This window comes from Rattus rattus, chromosome 1 (genome assembly GCF_011064425.1).
Source record: "Rattus rattus isolate New Zealand chromosome 1, Rrattus_CSIRO_v1, whole genome shotgun sequence".
In the NCBI taxonomy this organism is placed as follows: domain Eukaryota; kingdom Metazoa; phylum Chordata; class Mammalia; order Rodentia; family Muridae; genus Rattus; species Rattus rattus.
In genome coordinates, this window is record NC_046154.1 from 217,617,331 (window position 1) to 217,638,031 (window position 20,701).

General features: G+C 37.1%; 1 protein-coding gene across 2 annotated transcripts in view; it reads right to left on the bottom strand.

Annotated features, from left to right (window-relative positions):
* Positions 1-1,895: 1,895 nt before the first annotated feature.
* The window catches only part of Rspo2 (R-spondin 2), a 135,886-nt gene continuing 117,080 nt past the window's right edge, over positions 1,896-20,701 (bottom strand). For both annotated transcript variants that reach the window (XM_032914931.1, XM_032914940.1), the window contains exon 5: positions 1,896-3,761. In XM_032914931.1, the coding sequence (XP_032770822.1) occupies positions 3,649-3,761 (113 nt within the window). In that variant the 3' untranslated portion in view covers positions 1,896-3,648. The remainder of the gene's footprint in view (positions 3,762-20,701) is intronic.

The window sequence follows — 20,701 nt, forward strand, 5'->3', positions numbered from 1 at the left end:
CAGAGAAAAAGCATGCTGCAAGTATTGTCTACAAGACTTTACTCTTAAAAAATATAGTCCATATTCAACTTCTTGTCATAAGACATAAATGGATACCAAGCTATCAAAAAAATAATAAAACATACTACCATTCTGGAGGCCTGCTTAAGAAGTTCTGAACCTCAGAAGCATAAATATGGAAAAACACTTACACAGCCATTTTAAAAAAACATTTTCTGGAAGAAGATAAAAGTTTCTCTTCTGAACATTAACATGTATGAGAAAAGCTAGACATTATTAATCCTCTATTGATGTCAGAATTTTAGAAGTATTTCCCTGGAACTCCACTTTGGGATTCTAGGTATTTTGATCAGAAGTCAAGAATATGATCGACAACATTTGCTGACGCTGGAGGAGACGGCATGTGGTAGTCTGCTAATGTGATTCCTCATAGTCGTATTGCAATCTGCTTAAGTATTTATTCCGTATACATTGTCCTGACTAGCTAATTCATTATTCTGCTTTAAGGTGTGAATCATCTACTCTTGAATTCATGTTTGTCTTTATATTCCAAAAGTATCAATTAAGACACAAAACAAGTACACATTAAACACAGTCCCTAAAGACCTGACACTGACCCTTCTCTTGTTTCTAAGATTTCAACTCTTCCTTGATATGAGTTCTGTCCTTGGTCTCAATGACCCCTGGTTATAACTCTATTCTCAACTATAGCTTTAGCTTAAGGTAATAGCTTGATAATTACATCTTGGAAATTCCACCTTTCCCTGTAATCCTCCCTCCTACCCCGAATCACGATAGTAGCTTGCTGCTATAGCTCCACTCTGACTTATTTTGGTAACACACATGACTTCGTGGCTTATTTACTACCAGTGTAATTAATATATTCTTGATATTAGAGTGCATTTGAAATACCTGGTTTGATTTCCTTGACTGCACCCCAACTGGAAATACAGTCCTGAATTCAGTTTTAGATTTATATATGTAATTCTTGGAAATAAGTGGGTATAAGCAAATCCCAATTAAAGTTAATGACTAGAAATTAATCAATAGATTGAAGTTGTCTGATACTTCCATAAATGTTTATTCATCTGCTTTTTTGCGGTATGAAAGATGGGACCTAGGTTTATGGATGCCAGCAAAATTCCTTACCACTGAACAATTTTAAATTCTATTTTGTTAATAGAATGTTTTGGGGAAAATATAAAATAGCCAATGGAAGAAATAATAGGTACTAATTTGTGTAGTATTTGGCAATCTGCTATAGTGTCCACAGTTCATACATATATATTATCCCAGGTCTTAACTAAAAGTCTATATACTAGGATGTCTTGATTTCATCATGACATTATTTCCATGAGGTCCCGCAAACACCACAATCCAAAGATGGTCACAATCCAAAGCTGGTGTTACAGTTTTTCAAATATATGTGTACAAATTCCTCATACACTAAAAATTATTACATGTTTCTAAATACATTACATGTAGGGAATGACAAAAAGCATATGTTTAGTATGGATGGATGCAATGTTTTTAAAATATTTGTGATGCACAGTTGAGTAGAACCCATTAGAACCTGTGGGTACAGAGAACTATAGCACATGTCTTAACTAATATAGCCCCTAAAATACAGCCCTATAGATAGATAAGAACTCACAGAGATAAAGCAATTTGTCTTAGGTTTCTTAGCCTAGATTGGAACTTAAGAAACCTAGTTCTGAAAAATCCCACTTTCAACTACTATGCAATAATATTTTACATAAATGAATATCATAAACACTGATATCAACATAATCCCTCATGTTTTTGATCGCTCACTAGTAGGCACTAGTGTTGGTAAAGAATGTAATGCACTTCCCTTGAGTGTACTGTTAAAGCCAAAGAAAAACAGTCTAAAAAACAATTTTTGAGATTTTAATGCACAAAACAGCCCAGAAACATAACAAGCATTGACTTATTAACAATGAAGTATGATATTAAGGAGACCCCTACCCACTTAGTAAATAGGAATAGAATGTAAGTAGGCATTGAGAGAGAGAGAGAGGTGAACACTTTAGGATTACGTTCAAGCCCTAAAGTTGAATTCAACATTCAGATATGGCTTATCTTGCATCAGTATTTTCATAATGAAGCTTAAGACATCTATACATAACAGCAAGATGTTTCTGAATCAACAGAATGCTAAAGAGGTAGTTTTGCCAAGGCAAGGCAAGGAAAGGCTTTGTCTTGCTTTGGATGTTTTCTCAAAACGATACAACTTACTTTGTTCTAATTTTCTCCTTGATCGTCCAGGAGAATAATGCATTTAGAACTTGCCAATTCATAGGTCTAAGGACCAACTGAGCCTAGGGGACAGAGATATTTCTGAAGCCATGACCATGTGAGTCAACTGGAAAGCATCCATCATGTTCTCGGTTCTAATGTAGTTGATCTCGACTCAACTGAGAAATGTAAGCTGTGGCTCTCACTTGGGGGAATCCCTATTTTCTCTTTCATTTTCTGAGTGGTTTCATGACAGCAGCTTCCCCAGTGACCCAAGAATATGGCCAGGTGACTTACTGTTCAAAGTCATGGATTATTTTGAGTTTGAAAAAAAAAATGTAATTGGAAAATTGATTGTGTAATAAATACAAGCAACTGCACATAAATCTTCTTCTTTTCAGCTGTATTTCATAAGTCACCAATTTTTGGACTCAAAAGGAGTTTGGCTTCTGATGGCCAGATGCTGCATGCTGCTTTTTCTCTCTGTGTGTGGTGACATGAGCTGGGGAAGTTCTATCAGCACTGAAACTCTGACATCACTCATTTGACTCTATATACAAACTAGCTTATCCTATACTTACAATTAGAAACAAGCCCGCCCCACCCCCTCCAAAATAATAGGAACGAAAGAAAACAAGAGGCAACAAAACACTTGTCAATTTTCAAGACTAGAACAGCCATGTACCAGACCATGGTTAAGAACCACTAGAAACAAAGTGACATCTTAGCAATCAGGTATAACTTGTTTCACGCAGAAAGCATACATATACAGTAAGGAGCTTCGGATGTAGCTCAGCAGAATCTGTACATGTTAGCACTAGGATGAAATGTAGCAGGAATTTCCACGGCATACCCTAGCTAGGAAGCAGTCTCATCGTAGGACCATCTGAAGATCACTGATGCTGAGAACACTGTGACGTGACACTAAACACTTTTTCCACGCTCATTTGTCTTTGACAATGCACGGTGTGGGATATAAAAGTCACAAGTGAACAGTGCTTGCCCGCTTAGCACTGTCATCCACAGGAGTAGGCACAGGTGCATTCTCCAATGGCGATCTACAGCCTTGTGCCTCCTGCAGGTCCGCCATGCCAGCAACAGGGTCTTATGACAAACTGTGCTCATCAGAAGAGTACAGACGCATCAGCTCCCACTGATTCAGCTCAACAAGCTCCTGCCATCACAGGCTCCAAATTCTAATCAAAACATAAATAACCCCGAGTCTGTGCTCGGGCACCTCCCTTTGCAACATTACTGGAAATGGATACCGGTCGGAGGATCAGGAATGCTGTCCACCAGTGCGGATCGGAGAGTAGCTTTGTGCACTTTTGCAAAACAACAACAAAACAAAACAGAAAGCCTCCAAATGCCCTAGCTATTTCTTGTATTTTATTGATTCACTCTGTCTGTAGCAAGGAAGACGCTGTGCTGTTCTTGGGCTCTCTCGATCAGCTTCCGTCTCTTCTTGTTTCTCTTCTCTTTGGCCTTTGGTGTTCTCTTCCCTGGGATGGGTAAAGAAGAGAGGGAAAATAGAGAATGTCAGAAAAGCCTCTTTCTTAAAATTAAAAAAAAAAACATTAAGAATTTTGTACAAGCCCATCTGGAAAACATCACCTATGAAAATGGCAGCCTCAAAGGGAAAATTGTTCACATTAATTTTGATGAAATAATAATAATTTTCTAAATTGGATATGCTGTCTAGAACAGAGACAGATCTTCTTGTTACGGGGAACTGGCATGTTTAAGAACTTCCCAGAGGCCAGATCAGTCTTTCAAAGATCATCCTGGCACAAAAACTTCATTTATGCTCTCCCCCTTTTAACAATGCTACCCTTTACCAGCCATCGTTGCATCTTTCTGCTGCTCCACATGTCTGTTGGTGAAAAGAAAATAAGCTTCTCTCTATAGTAAATAGCCCAGAAGTTTCAAACTCCCTTCTTCAGGGGCGTGGGGGGCTTTTATTACCATTCTGCCAAGTTCTCTACAGACTGATGAATGAAACAATTAACTGTGTGCACTGATTTTTTTTTTTCGTTTTTCTACTAACCAAAACTCATGAGGGATCATTCTTCATGTGATTCATTAGTTCTTATCTAATTGCCGGGGCTAGTTATTCTTATTAGCATTATGGGTGATGTGTTTTCCTATCAGATCACATCCAATTCTCCTATTTCCCTCCTGTGCTCTAGCCATTAGCAAGCACGGACCACACGTACATACTTTAGGCTTTCCTCCATCATGGATGAGTGCACACAATTTCTCCTCTGCCTCTGCCACCTTTTACTTCCTCCATCTTTCTCTTCGGAAGGAATGAACATTTCTTCACACACATGTACACATAAGGTTATGACAAAGGGAACCAGAAACAGGAGGTACTTGGTTTGGTTATTTTATGTTACAAACATACAGACACATGACGTGTTTAAAATAAAAGGCGCTTCATAAATGTCCCATTTTACATCTCTACATGGCGAAAAATTTGGAGCTATCCACCAAATAGGATTGGAAACAAGTCTAAGTAACTATTGCTGTGATTGGTAAGAACCTTAAAATGGTTTCATGCAAAACTTTGTTCTTCAACTCTCAGTTAATTAATACAATTAAGTTACTACTGACTTATACATGTTTTCAATTTATATATGTGCATGTTATATGTGAGTGTATGTATGTGTGTATGTGTGTTATAATACTGAGAAGAGACTTCTAGTCAATCAGTGTGCTGATATATATATATATATATATATATATATTTGAAAAGAGTATAAATGTCCACTACTAAAGTGTACCACACCAAATAAGAAAAACATTTATAGGATTAGATATATTGGAAAATAGTAAATTAATGATTGTATAACATTGCTCTCATTCATGTAGTCACTGTAATTTTTAGCTTAACCTGGTAAATACAATAAGATATGTACTAAACAGAAAAAAGTGTCCCATTTTCAGAAAGTCATCACTAAACAGCCACAGCACAGAAAAACTACTACTCTAGAAAAAATTCTGGACCTTCTCTACCTTCTGCGCTCCCAAGTTTATACAATACACATGTTATCCATGTAGGGTTCAGCCACCAGATACCAAAGCAATCAGCACGGATGGGACAACAACATGAAGCTGACCATCCAACTGATGCACTTCAGCCTTCCTATACATAGGAAACTCAGTTCCCTAAGCCCTTTGCATTACAACCTTGAAATGGAGAATGGTAACAAGTAAAACACCACACCTCCACCATAACCTCCACCACCACCTCTACCATCACCTCCATCACCTCCACCACCACCACCAACAACAACCACCACCAACAACAACAACCACCACCACCACCACCTAGATGGAGACTGGAGAGATAGCTCACTGGTTAAGAGAACTTATTGCCCTTGTAGAAGACCTCAGTTCAGTTCCCATGGTGGTTCAAAACCATCCAAACATAACTCAAGTTCCAAGGGATCTGAGGTTTTTTTGACCTGCACAGGCACCATGTAACAATATGATATATATACAAACAAGAAAAACACACATACTCATAAAATAAATCTTTAAAAATTAAAATTAACAGGAGATGAAGGAGGTATACCTTTTAGAAAAAAAATCAAAGACTCCAGTTTCCTAAGTTAAAGAAGGTATTTCCTATTCATTCACTTTTTCATTAGATGGTCACCGTTAAGGCTGAGGAAGGGAAATAGGCTTATGCCTCAATGCCCTAGGCAAAGTGACAGGAATACAGTCAACATTCAACAAATGGTGCCTGAGTAAAAACAAGTATCACACGAAAGATGATAAAACTTACTTTAATAGACTCTACATTAAAATAATGAGAACATGATCATACCCCCATATTAAATTATAAAGGTCCTTGAAGTTAACTTCTGGTTCTCATTAAAATTTGGCATTAATGTTATAATGGCATTTTGCCATCTTTAAACATAGTTAAGCCTACCCAATGAAACCCTAGTCTAAGCCATCATTAATCCAAACAGCTGTGAAGTTATAACTATGTGGGTCCATTATCTCTAATGACGATACGCCTGAGGAACACAAAGAAGGACTTAAGAGAAAACAGCATGTTTAAAGAGAAGTGTCAATTACAAAGTTTTACAAAGATTTCTCAGTTCTACATGTTCCCTAACTGAGCAAATATCCTAAGTTCACAACAACCATTGCTGACTATAGTTTTAAAATCATTCAGATTACAAGGAGAACTCAAGAGGGGGACACATGAATCTCCCTGGCAGGGGAAACAGAATACACATAAATGGTGGACAGAGGTGAGGGTAGGGGATGGGAACAGGAGAGATCAGGTTGGGCAAGGACAGGACAGTGTACTGAGAGAAACAACTGGAACTGGAGGATGGGTGCATATTGGGCACTCCTACTATAATAAAAACGCCAAGGAATCTATAAACATGACCCTAGCTAAAACTCCTACCAATGGAGCATGTCAAACCTGAACTGGCCACATCCTGTAATCTGACAGGGCTTTCAATGTGGGGACTGGGACACCAACTCTGACAGGAAACATTCAAACTATAATTTGTCCTGCCTACAAGATGTTCTGTGGTAAAGGTGGCACAAAAATTGTTAGAGTGGCCCCATGACATAAGAGAGAGTCTACCTATGACACTTCCCAGAAGAATAGAAACCAAAGGCTAGACAGGTATCCCAGAGACCTAGAAGAGAACCAAACACTATCTATCTATCTGTCTGTCTGTCTGTCTGTCTATCTATCAACTGTCTAATAAGAAGTCAGTAAAAACATTTTGCTATATAGGAGCCTAACAAACCGTCACCAGAGCAGCCTCATCCAGCAACTAGTGGAGCAGATGCAGAGACCCATAGCCAAACATTAAGCCGAGCTCAGAAATCCTGCAGAAGTAGGAACAGAAGAATTGTAGGTGCCAGAGCGGTCAGTACGCCACAAGAAAACCTACAGATTCAACTAATCTGAGCCTATTAAGAGCTCACAGAGACTGAATTAGCAACCAGGAAGCCTATTTGGGCCTGAGCTAGGCCCTGTGCATATATGTTACATGTTACAATGCATACTGTGTAGCTCGGTCTTCTTACAGGACTCCTAACACAGTGGGAGCAGTGCTTATCTCGGACTCTTTTGCCTGCTTTTGGGCCCCTTTTTATCCTACTGTGCTGTCTCATCTAGCCTCAACATGAGGGGAAGTGGGTAGTTTTACTGCAACTTGTTTGCTATTCATGGGAGAGCTTTCCTTTTCTGAAGAGAAACAGAGGAGGTATGGATGGGGGTCAGGGGAGGGACTTGGAGTAGAGGAGATCGAGGAGCATAGGTTAGAATGTACAGAATATACTGTGAAATATTCATTAGGTTTATCATTCCTTTACCTAAATCTTGACATTTCTTTTGAAAGTAAATTGAAATTAAGTGAATTGAAAAATGAAGCTAATACTTCCTGCTTAAACTTGTTCTACTAGACTGAAAAGGTCAAAGAGAGCTCCTGGCATTCATGGTTTCAAAATCTTCATGTGGAAAAGGTCACCAATATAAAATAAACCAGATAGGGCTGGAAAGTTGGCTCTTTAGTTAAGAGAACCGATGGCTCATGCAGAGGACCTCGGTTCAATTCCCATGGTCGTTCACAACCATCCATGACTTGTGTTCTAAGAGATCTGAGCTCGAGTTATGAATGCTTGTGAGCCACTATGGGAAATGTATACTATTTCACTAAACCCTAACCTGTGTATAGTGACTCATACTTTTAATGCAGCTAATTTTGTGTCAGTTATCTAATAACTATTCCAGTGAAATCATCAGTACCAGAAATCATCAGTATCAGAGGGTCTTTGGATTTGTAGAAGGACAGCGATATTTATTTGAAACACTTGGTATTGTGGGCTTATTCAGTGATGCTTCTTAAAACTATGAGATATTCTGTCAAACTGAATGGTTATTTTTTTGGTGAAAAGTTCTAACTAACAATGATTTGGGGACCCAATGATAACCATGATGGTTTTCCTCTGAAAACTGTTGAACATAAACTCTTGGCCATTGTTTGATTGATTGGTTGGTTGGTTTTGTACCATTTCTGATATTAAAAATATTAGAAATACCAAAAAATTAAGATAGCAAGCCAAAATCTGACCACAAATAGGAGTAAATTAAGTGAAAATATTTTGTGGTCCACAGTAGATTGTACTGACTTAATACTCAAAATAATAAAACAATATTAAAAGAGAAATTATAGAAAAAGTTTTACATACATTTTCTTCCAAATTTCAGACATTAGAAAATTAGATTAAGACTAAGAAATATATCTGAACTTGCTCTTATCTAGTTGATAATTTTTATTGGACATAAATATAATTTTATTTCCCACTTAATTTCTTTAAATACCTAGACATATTCATATATCTATGTGCGGACTTTGTATTATTGAACATTCTCAACATATTATGCACATTTAAATCCATGCACACTTGTTATGCTAAATCTAACAGATTTAACTTTCTTACTCTTCAGTTCATAAGGGAAGATTCAGAATCTTTACTTCACAAGATAAGAAAAAGTTTTGGGTTTATAATTTTGGCATTCCCTCACAATATGCAACTCTACTAACAACGTCTACATATTATTATTCTGAGTGCTTTGAGAACACATGACCCATTACTACAGCATGAATCTTTTCATAGTAGCACAGTGCAACCTACAGAACAGCTCTACCAAGAACCAGTCTATGGATGCAAGATAATGGCTCATCTTTGTTACGGTCTTTGAGGAAACCAATGTGATTCGAGAGAAAAGCTACTTCCATGACACAGAATCTGCATATCGTGATTGACATATCTGGTAAGACATTGTGCGTCATCTTCTACATCTACTGTCACTGCTAATCAAAAGGTCATGACATATTACATGAGAAAGTCATGTTGGCTAAGATAAAAAAGGAAGATAAGATTATCAAAATAAACAAAACTAGAAAGATATTATCAAAGCCACATGGTAAAGCAACATAATCTTGTTGACTTATGGACACATGGAAATGGTCCAAAAGGATATCCTATCCATTCTTCTACAGTGAAAGATGGGGAACTGCTTGTGGAAATATTCCTAAGACTCAGCTATAAATTGCTGCTATTACAGTCACAATATGTGACTGTAATATGTGTATGTTATTTTGAAACAAAATAGCAGGAGAACTCACAAATCATGAAAAACTGAAGACAATGAATCCGTTGAATTCTTTTTGATCCCTTTATAAGCTTTCCAATCCCACAGTTTTGTTTTCCTTTGATTCTAGAGAAAATCTTTGCATCATTGCAGTAAGGGTTCATACCCTTCCATCAGTAGGCATAGAGGCTATCTAGGGTCTCCATGCTGCCTACTTTTTAATCCTAAGAAAGACTTTACAAGAGTAAAGGTAATAAAGGCAAACTGAAGGAAAAAACAGTAGCTGTGATTAGGAAATAGAAAAGCTTCTTTTGCCACATATATCCCTATACATACAGATGGAAATGAGAAAGAGCCACATATGACAAGTATAAAACTGTAGAATTAAGTATAATTAATGTTGTAGCCACAACTATAACAAAAATAATCACCTATGTCCAAGATGCAAATTTTGCAATTTATGCTATTCCAGAGCATAAAATTTTTCTAGCAGTTAACACTGAAGGGTGTAGGGTCACTTTAACAACTGTCCTATCAAATTCTGCCATATCTCAGAAGGCAATCTGGGAGCAAAACAAGAAAGGTTGATTCAACATTCAAAGTCTGGGTTGCGGACAATGAATGGCAAATTGGTGATTTCTTTTTCTCATATGGTAACCCTGAGTTTACAGAAGATGATTACGAAAAGGAATTTAGTTTTCCAAGAGAAGTGAAAAAAATGCCAGTTCCATTTTTAAATATTTTAAGAGCTCATAAAAATATACAAAAGACCTAAATATAATTAATAAAGAAAATTAAAAATGGTATATATATATTAATATATATAACAATTAAAATGCCAATAAAATGAAGTGTTGATGAAGGATTCCTATGAGTAAAAATCCCTAAATGTATTAAGAATGTGAAGCATTTCTTATTAGATGCAACTAAGAAATATAACACTGATACAGCCTTCTGTGAACCCATCTGATAAGTTTTGATTGAGGCCTAGGAATCTATCCCAGGAAAATAATATAAACATGGGCAAAAATTTCTTTATAGAGATGTTCCCTATGGTAGTGATAAACAGTGACTTACCTAAGTGTCCTAGTATAATTTTTCATGACCTCTTATTTTGATGACTACTGAAGCAATAAAATATCCTTGCAACAGAACTAATGCACTTTATATTGCAAGACTCTAGCAATTAAATCCATTTCTAAGACTACTACTATTACATATCCCTAATAATTTTCATTAGTGTGTCTAAGAAAATAAAACTGCTCTCATGACCATAAGGCAATTCATTCATAGAGTGATCACACATATTTAGATATAAAGTATATATGCTTAGGAATAATGAACCTAAACCCTTCAGACATTGAAAATGACTCTTAATTAAAAAGATGCTAGTTTTATCGTTGTTTTGTCTAGAAAGATATGTTAAGTGGGCAAATATAATGAGCAAGCTTGGACCTACCACAGTCTGTATTAAGATTTCATCATAACTATTTTAAATAGCAAATGAAGACTGCTTTTACTGCATGCATATAATGTTCTAACATATTTTCACCTTGTAAAATGACTAAATCAAATTAATTAACACATCTATTACCTCACATACTTATCCATAGAAGAACCACTTAAAGTCCCTCTGGAACTTTTTATCATACTTATTCTTATTTACATGAGCTTGAGGGTCAGAGGTAGAAGGAAGGTGAATAGTAATGTGAACGTTAACATTCATTGGTTTTTTTCAAGATTACCAATGTGTTAAAAGTTATTAAACCACCTATTAAGAGTTTATTTGACATCTCAGTTTCAAAGGGTAGACCAAAAACTTCCAAATAATCACTTATTCAAAAGAACAGATGCTTTTGATACTTGTACAATGTACAGTGAAAAAAGAAAGCATCTTCTATAAATGGTGCTGGTCTACCTGGCAGTCTGTATGCAGGAGAATAAAAATAGATCCATATCTATTACCCTGCCCAAAGATCAAGTCCAAGTGGATCAAGGACCTCAACATAAAACCAGATACACTGAATCTAAAGAGAAAGTGGTAAAGATTTTTAAACCCATTGGCATGGGGGAAGAAAATAATCACAGGAGGCAGAGGGAGGGAGGGAGGAACCTGTGTGGCTGAGGTAGGTAGGGGAAAAGTAGAATAGGATCAGGTATGGCAGCAGGAGAGAAGCCCAGAGTGCCAAAATAATGGAGATAAATGGCATCAGAGGGTGGGAGATGAGGGAACTCTCTAGAAAGTACCAGAGACCCAAGAGGTGAGAGGTTCTTAGGACTCAGTGAGAGTGACATTAATCAAAATGCCCAACTTTGGAGAGAGGGAACTCAGAGTCCACCTCCAGTAGATAGACAGGGACTCAAGCAGAGGGACAAAGTTATTAACCCACAGTCAAATTTTCTGACCCAGAACTGTTCCAGCCTAAAGAACTGCAGGGACAAAAAAAGAAAAATGGAGAGGAGACTGAAGCAAAGGCAATCCAGTGATAGACTCAATTTGTTGGGGCGGGGGGGACCTGATACTATTACTAACTCCATGAAATGCTTAAAGAAGGGAGTCCTGGGTAAGGCCCTGGCAGCAGCCGACTGAGACAGAAGGAGATAACGACTGAAGTCGGGGACCTGTATGGTTGAATTAGAGGAAGCATTGAAGAACCTGAAGGGGAGAGCAGCCTCATAGTAATCTCAACTTACGTAGATTCCCAGGGAACTCCCAGAGACAAAGCCACTAACCAGGAGTATACAGGATTAGATCTGAGGCCCTCGCACCAATATAACAGAGGTCTGCCTGGTCAGGCCTCAGTGGGAGTATATACACTTAATCCTCAAGAGACTTGAGGCTCCAGGGAAGGGAAAGGGCTAGTGGAGGAGGAAGCACCTTCTTGGAAGCAATTGGGAGGAGGAATGCGATGAAGAACTGTAGGAGGGGAGACCAAGGAGGAGGCAATGACTACAATGTAAATAAATAAAATAATAAAAAACAACTTGTACATGTAACAATAACAAAAAACAGGCATCAACTTGAGAGGAGGTGAAGAGTGTCATGGGACTCTTTATAGGATGACTGGAAGAAGGAAAAAGGAGAAAAGATGCAATTATAATTTAATTATGAAGCACCAGAAAGACAAGATTAAAAAAGAAAACATCCACAGCAAAACGTGGTTAAACAATAAGTATATAAAACAAAAGGCACCCAGATAGCTTTAAGAGGAGGAAAGAAACACATTATCACATACAAAGAAAACCTTTCAGAATGGCAGCTGGCTTCTCAATAGAAACTTAGGAATCCTGAAGATTGTAGAGCAATTCATTTCAAGTCCTCAAAGGCCATGATGACCAATCTAAACTAATACCCAGCAAAACTATCTGCCACAGCTGGAGAAAGAAAAGCCTTTCATGATATTAACAGCCTGAAGGAGGGGAGGAGGAGAAAGAAGAGGACAAAGAGGAGGATGAGGAGGGAAGATGGAGGAAGAGAAAAAATTAATAATAATCCTGGAACTAAAAAAAACACAACAAAAGCTCTGGGTCATATTGAAAACAGTCCAAGGCAAATGGTAGTTCTAAGAATGTATGTTAAAAATCAGAAAGAGGACAAATAAACAACTTAATGAAGCAACTTAAAATTTGGAAAAATAAAAACAAACCAATTCCAAACACAGAGGACAGCAAGGAATAATAAAAATCAGAGCAGAAAGCAATTAAATAGAGACAAAAATCCCCACAAAGATTCAACAACTCTTAAAGCTGGTTCCGTGAAAAGTTGAACAATACTGATGGACACTTGGTCCAACTATCTAAAGGAAAGGGAGGACTCAAATTAACAAAACCATAAATGAACAGGGAAACATCTCAATAAATGCAAAGAAATTCAGAATATTTTAAAAGTCTCTTTAAAAACCTGTACTTCATTAAGTTGGAAAAGACAGGGATAAATCTATAGATGCAGTCAAATTAAATCAAGATTAAATCAAGAAGAGAACAACGTCCTAAACAGAGCTATCAATAACAAATGAGGACACTGAAATAGAAATACAAATCTTTCCTATGAATTAAGTCCAAGGCCAGATGGATTCACAGCAGAATTCTACTAGACTTTCAAGAGAATACACAGCCCATACTTCTTAAATTATTCAAAAACAGAAACAGGAGGAGCACTTCCAAACACCTTATATGAAGCCGGTCTCACACTAATGTGAAAGCCAGGTAAAGATACGGCAGAAAAGAAAGCTACAGTCCAATTTCACTATGAACACAGATTTTAAAAATGCTTAATAAAATAATTAAAACAAAATGCAGATAAACACAAAAATAGATTACCCACTAAAACCAAGTTGGATTAATTTTTGAAATCCAGAAGTGGTTTTATATACTCAAATCAATAAATGTCATAAACTACCCATATGAATTTAAATACAAAACACACAAGATAAAATCCATAGTTGAAAAAAGAGTCTGAGAAAATCAAACTTGCATTCATGATAAAAAGTCCCAGAGAATGTAGAATTAAAGAAAAGATATCACAATATAATAAAGAAATTCACAGTTAACGGCACCCTCAATGGAAAAAACAAAACAAAACATTACTAACGGCAGCAAAACTAGAAACAATCTTACAGTACTCAGGAATGAGACGGTCCATGACCCTCACTCCTTTTCAACATCATGCTTACAATACTAGCTAGAGCCATAAGGCAAGAAAAGAACATTAAAGGAAAACAAATAGGAAAAGAACGAGTTAAACTATCTCTCTTTGCAAATGGCATAATATTATACATTGAAGGTCCCAAAAAATTCTAGTAGAAAACTTCTAGACACTATCAACAAACTAAAAAATATAGCAGTATATGGAGTCAAATCATGTAAATCAATGGCACACCAACAGTAAACATAGAGATAAAGAGATTATGGCTATACTTCTATACACAATAGCCTCGAAGAAAATAAAATATCTAAGAACAAACCTAACCAAGGAAGTGAAGGGGCTTTACAATGAAAACATCAAGCCTCTGAATAAAGATAGTGAAAGACATCAGAAGATCAAAACGATTCCTGTGCTCTTGGATTGGCCAAAATAGTATTGTGAAATTGACTATTTCATTAAAAGACTTTGCCAGACTCAAAAGCAATACCAATTTAAAAAACCTTCATCTCATTCTTCCCAGAGATAGATACAACTATCCTAAAATGTATATGGATACACATAACGCCCTGGACAGTCAAAATAGTATGAGCAGAAAGAATAATGTTAGCAGGACTACCATCCCGGAACTCAAGATACATTGCAGAGACCCAATACTTAAAAACGACGTGATATAGAAACAAAACCAGACATGTAGACTGTGTAGAGCAACGGAACAAAACCAAAGGCCTAAACATGATACATGTAACTCTAGCCATTTAATATCTGACAAGGATGCCAACACCACACTCTGAAGAAAAGAAGATGTCTTCAACAAATGGTGCTGTTAAAACCGGATGTACGCATGCGGGTGAATACCTTTTACCTCCCACCAAACTAATCTCCAGTGGGTCAGAGATTTAAATGTGAAACCAGAAACACTGAAACTGCCAGAACACATAGGTCTAGGGAAAATAGAACTTTGAATAGAATCCTATTTGCCAGAGAGTTAAAGCCAACAATTGACAACTAAAAAGCTTCGGTACAACTAACAAAGCCATGTGAAGAGTCTGACCACAGAATGGAAAGAAATCTTTGTCAGCGAGACATCTGACCGACGACTAATCTCCAGAATTCATCAAGAACTCAAAAAATAAAAGTCAAATAAATAAAAGCCAACAAAAAAAATCACCCTTACCCATTAAAAACAAACATGGGCCTGGAACCTGAGCAGAGCAATCCCTAAGGAAGAAGAAGAAAACCAAACGATGGTGACTAAGAAGGAGCTCAACCATGCTTGTGGTCCTTAATGATCAGGGAGACACATATTGAAATAACTTTGAAGTTTCATTTTACTTCAGTGAGCTTGGCCAAGACAACAGGACAGCAACAGCAGACACTGCAAGGGCTGCAGGGAAAGGAAAGCCTTATCCGGTGGTCAGACTGCAAACCAGTCTATCCACTCTGGAAATTAGTGTGGAGAATTCTCCAGATGCTCGAGGTAAACCTATCACATGACTGCGGAGATCCCCAAAGAGCTCAAATCCCACTCCACTGATAGCCAGGTCACTGCTGCTCAGTCACAATAGCTAGGAGATGGAAATGTCAGAACTGTCCCATGACCGACAATGGATAAAGAAAGCGTAGCGCGTATATTCTATGAAATACTTCCTGGCTGTAAAGAAAAATGAATGTTATCATGAAGTTTGCAAGGTAAATGAGTGGAACTAGAAAAGATAATCTTGAGTGAGGTAATCCAGACTCAGACAAACAAATGTTTTCTGTTCTCTCTCATCTCAGGGTCTTAGCTCCAAATATTCAGACATGAGTACATAGACCCGAGTAACTGCAGAAAAGAGGAAAAACTAAAGTAACCACTGCCAGAGTAGAGGAGAAACAGAACAGCTGGATGTGGGTTATCTGATCTGGGAAATGAGAAAAATGGGGGAGGGGTCTTCAGTTAAGGAGAAGGAAGAGATGAATATGGAAGGGGGATAAAAAAGAAATGGTGTGGAAAAGCCATAAAAAATAACAGTATTAACATCTACCTAAAATACCAAGAGCACAAGTACGTTGGTGTGTAAATATATACACAGTTTACATGAAAGGAATTTCCATCTGGACAGGCAATGCTTCTCCAACAATTTGGGTAGTCAACAACTACCCAAATTCCAACCTCAGGCATGAGCGACACTCTCTTGAGTCCTTCAGAGTTGTTCTAGAGACTCAAAAACATTCCAAATTGTTGTTATTGCCCTTGGTCTCCCTGTGAAAGGGGGAAGGTAATTCCCTACTCCTGAAGACAGCATGGACTTCAGAGACATGGCTCAGGGGCTACTGAGTCAGACTTGATCTGAAAGCCTCCTCTCCGAGGACTAACTTCTATGGTAGCAGAAAGCACCACTCAATCTTCCAAAGGAGAAGCAAGCAGTGGCCCTACCCATCTATGATACCTATAAACCACAACAATGACCAGTGTGACATAACCCTAAGGGTTCGAATGCTAGTGGGAGAAAGTCTTCCCCAGAGAAAAGTGTCAACTGGTTATATAATACCAAAGAGTCAACCCTGAAAAAAAACATACGAGTAGCATCATATGGACTGAGTAAGTTTCATATATATATATATGTGTGAGTGTGAAAGAGAGGAAGGAAAGGGAAGGAGAAAATGATATAATTACGATACAATTATATTCTAATCTTGAAATAACATTTAATAAAAGGAAATGGGAGTCAGATGACTAAAATTCATTGTATATGTATTCCTGTATTATACATGAAACTGTCAGTAAAAACAGGGGAAAATCCATCTTTAAATAAAAATATTAATTAAAAACTCTGCACAAAGACCTCATATAGCTTTCTAGTAGTCCTTGCACTGTAACTGGTAGAGCAGGACAGTGACCCCAAATCAGACACAATAGATGAAAAGGATTTCTCTGAGCACACAAACATGAAAAGTTATTCAGAATATCAGAATCCAGAAAGCTTACTGCCTATGTATGCCAGGCGAATTCATCAAGCCATTAGGCCTGAAGGGAAAGATGCTGAGTGTTACTGTCCGTCCTTTCACCACCCAAAGTTGTGCTCATGTCTGTGGGCTGTGCTAATGATTTTTACAGGAATAAAGAAAATATAAAATGGCCCATTACCCATTTGGCTTACCTTAAAGATCTGGTTCAATATTCAAAATGGTAGAAGGAGAAAACAGTCAAATCCAAGAAGCACTTGCACCTATGGGAATTATTATACTGCCACTAAAGTTTTCTGTTTATGGCATTTCAAATGTCCCTGGTTTTACAGCCATAAAAAGTCATCCTTTAGCTGTGCGATATGACTTTTATAGGAACATTTAGATAGTTCCAAGCCTTTATCAATGCTCCTGAAGTCATGGGGTTGACAGATAGGGATGAAATTTGGCTTGGTTCCCTATACATTTGTCACCCCGGGTAGTTTCAGTTTGTAGACATAGCTCACACAGAGGGGAGAAAACATTCAAAGATGTGATTCTATTCACTTAATCATAGGGAAGAATAAGCAGGGAGAATTGGATACAAATTCTTTCCATATATTTTATGTTCATGGTAAAGGACAAAATTTCTGGGTGGGGGAAACCTAAAGTCTAGTTCTGTTAAGTTGTGGAGATAATATAATATATACTTCTACCACAAGGGGGCAGTAATCCACTTTTACTGTGAGACTACTGGTGAAGCATTTGGGTTTTTTGGTTTTAATTGTTCAGGGAAACTTTACAGCTCTTATTTCTTAAATGAATTTAAACCTCATTTTAAGGCTTATTTTTTCCCAGAGATAAGTTCTGTAGAGGATTAAACAGTAATAAGACCTGAATGCAGCACAAGGAAAAATATAATTGCCATCCTGTCAAAAAGATGTCTCTGGACAAGAGAAAAGAACTGTGAAGACAATGCTACTCTCTAGCCATTTAGCAGAAGAAAATCACTACACTACTGATGCCAAACGTTAGTAGACATTTTCTTATGGAGAAATGAACACAAGCTACAGCTAAGAATCAGTCTTCTTGCTTTTATCTCTAGTTAACCAGAACACTTAAAACTAACCATGAACTTCAGCAGCGAATACAGGCTTAATTCAAGAATAAAAGCTGACCATTTATGATGACTCCTGACAGAATACTCTGAGCAAGCTGGCCTCCCACCCACAGTTAGTTTCAGGAGACAGCAAGTGACATTTCAGGCGTGCCACTCGAGTTCAGCTCTGCTAGGTGCATTGAATACTGAGCAAGTGAAGCACCAGTTGTGTAGAATGACCTATCCACCTTCCTCTACCTAATTAGTATCAGGGCCGGCTGCAAGCAAGGGTTTGATTTCAGTGGTTCTTATAGCCTTAAGAAGCCATTATAGACAGATGTAGCTGTTGAGTCATTTTGCAGTGAAGACAAAAAGCATTTATAGATGACTGATATTCCCCTTACTGATTTCTCTGACAAATGTCACCACAGCACAACCATGAAAAGCCTTTATTGTTACTTGTTTTGTGGGGTTTGTGTAAATCCACTTTGAATCATTGTGTATTCTTTTTATTTTTGTCAATATTTAGTCTACAAAGTTTCCTCAATACAGTCCAAGACTGTAGATATATAGAACTTATCTCTGGGAAAAAATAAGCCTTAAAATGAGGTTTAAATTCATTTAAGAAATAAGAACTGTAAAGTTTTCCTGAACAATTAAAACCAAAAAACACCCAAATGCTTCACCAGTAGTCATTTTAAGTGCTTTCTAAATTCTCTTATTTAGTTGAACATTGCGGGACAGATTAGTACTCAAACCATGGTGCCAAAATCTTTGTGTAGCAATGCATTCTCAATACACTCAAAATAATCAGAACTGTCAGAAAGTGATCAGACACATTAGGCAATTTTATGTCAAGTCTGAAAAATGGCATCAGGATTGTCATATTTTTATGTTATCAGTCTACTTTGATGTTAAAGGAAGCCATACGCAGCTTAAAGTTTACAAAAGACACTAATATTTTAAGTATGTAATAAATAATTTACAATAAGAATGCCACTGAATCAGAAATTTCCAGGTTGAGGATCCTATAAAGTCAATAAAAGATACAATCTGTTGTTAGACAAGAAAAAGTATGTAAAAATAGCAATGACCCATTACACAACAGCAAACTTTTCTTGATCTTAGCATGCTGTCATAGGGACCTGTGTTGGAATACAAGGTAAGGTCATAGAACTGAAGCAATTCTACGACAAGAAAACAAATAACCTAATTTAAAAATGGACAAAGGACTGGGAGAGTCTTCTCAAATGAAGAACAGCATACCCCAATGGGAAGTCATAGGAAGGCAGCAGCTGTCCAGTGCTGGCGGAAATGTAAGTCACTGCAACCATTAGCATGGAGTTTCTTCTAAACACACAGAATTACTTCATTAACCAGCGCTTCCGGTGTTGGGTATCTACCCAAAGGAACTGAAGTAGGTAATGTGGAAGGAGTCTGATGCCGTCCACATATATTTCCACATTATCCACAATATCTAAGATGTAGAAGCAACCTGAGGGCTCATGAATAGATTCATAAATATAGTAAATATGATGCACATGGGAAACTCCATGGCCTTCAATAGAATAGACTGTTATCAGTCACAGTGTAGACAGAACTGGTCAAAATTACAGTAAGCAAAACAAGTGACAGAAAGAGAAATAATACAGTGTAGTTTTACTTATATAAGACATACAAAAATTGCTGACATGGAAATAGAATATAAAGGTAGAAAGGAAAAGGAAGAGTAGAGGAAGAGAAGATGATTAAAAAAAGATTTGCTTAGCTGAAAGGAATTGCATTAATGATTAACTGCATTACAGGTGATCATAATCAAAGATAACTACATATTTCAAAATTTCAGAAGGCAAAATTTCCTTTTTCATGCCAGCCAAACTTTTATCAGTATGCTGCACACAGTTCAGTTAAAATATTTTTACATGTGATTGCAGCAAAAAAAATGAAATTGCAAATATGTTAATTAGCCAAATATAAACTTGAATTACATATAATGTACACAGGAAAAAAAGCCCAACAAAAAGTGAAAATAGATTTTTTTTTAAAACTCCACACCTGAACAGTAAAAATAGATGTGTATATGAATGCAGAATTAAGCACTGGCCATTTATTATGCATAGACCAGCATCATACTGGGCTTTTAATTCAAGGTAAAAGTCTTCATATCAAGGCAACCCAGGAGTCCCAAGAGCAGGTAAAAGAGCCAGAGATAGACCTGCTCCCACTGCTAGGGGTCCCACCAAACATTAAGCTAACAGTCATAGCGGATATGCAGAGGACTTTTAGATCAGCCATGCTTGAATGATAGTTTATTCCAAAGGGGCGGGGACAGTTTTCCCATCTCATACATAACACAAAAATTCAATTCCTAATTACAATGTGATTTTTTAATGTAAATGTCAAAAAAACTAAACTAAAATCTCTTACTATAAAGTCAGGATTGCAGAGTTTGCTGAGAGACTGTGTCTCCTAGTAGTAGCATGAGTACACCTATAAGGTCTTACCAACATGACTGCCTAAATGTAATATGAACAAAGATAACAAGAGGCATGCCAAAATGGATGTGGAACTGTCCATGAGATTTCAATCTTATCAAAGAACTAGAGACACCCAAGGAAATGTGGAGTGGTGC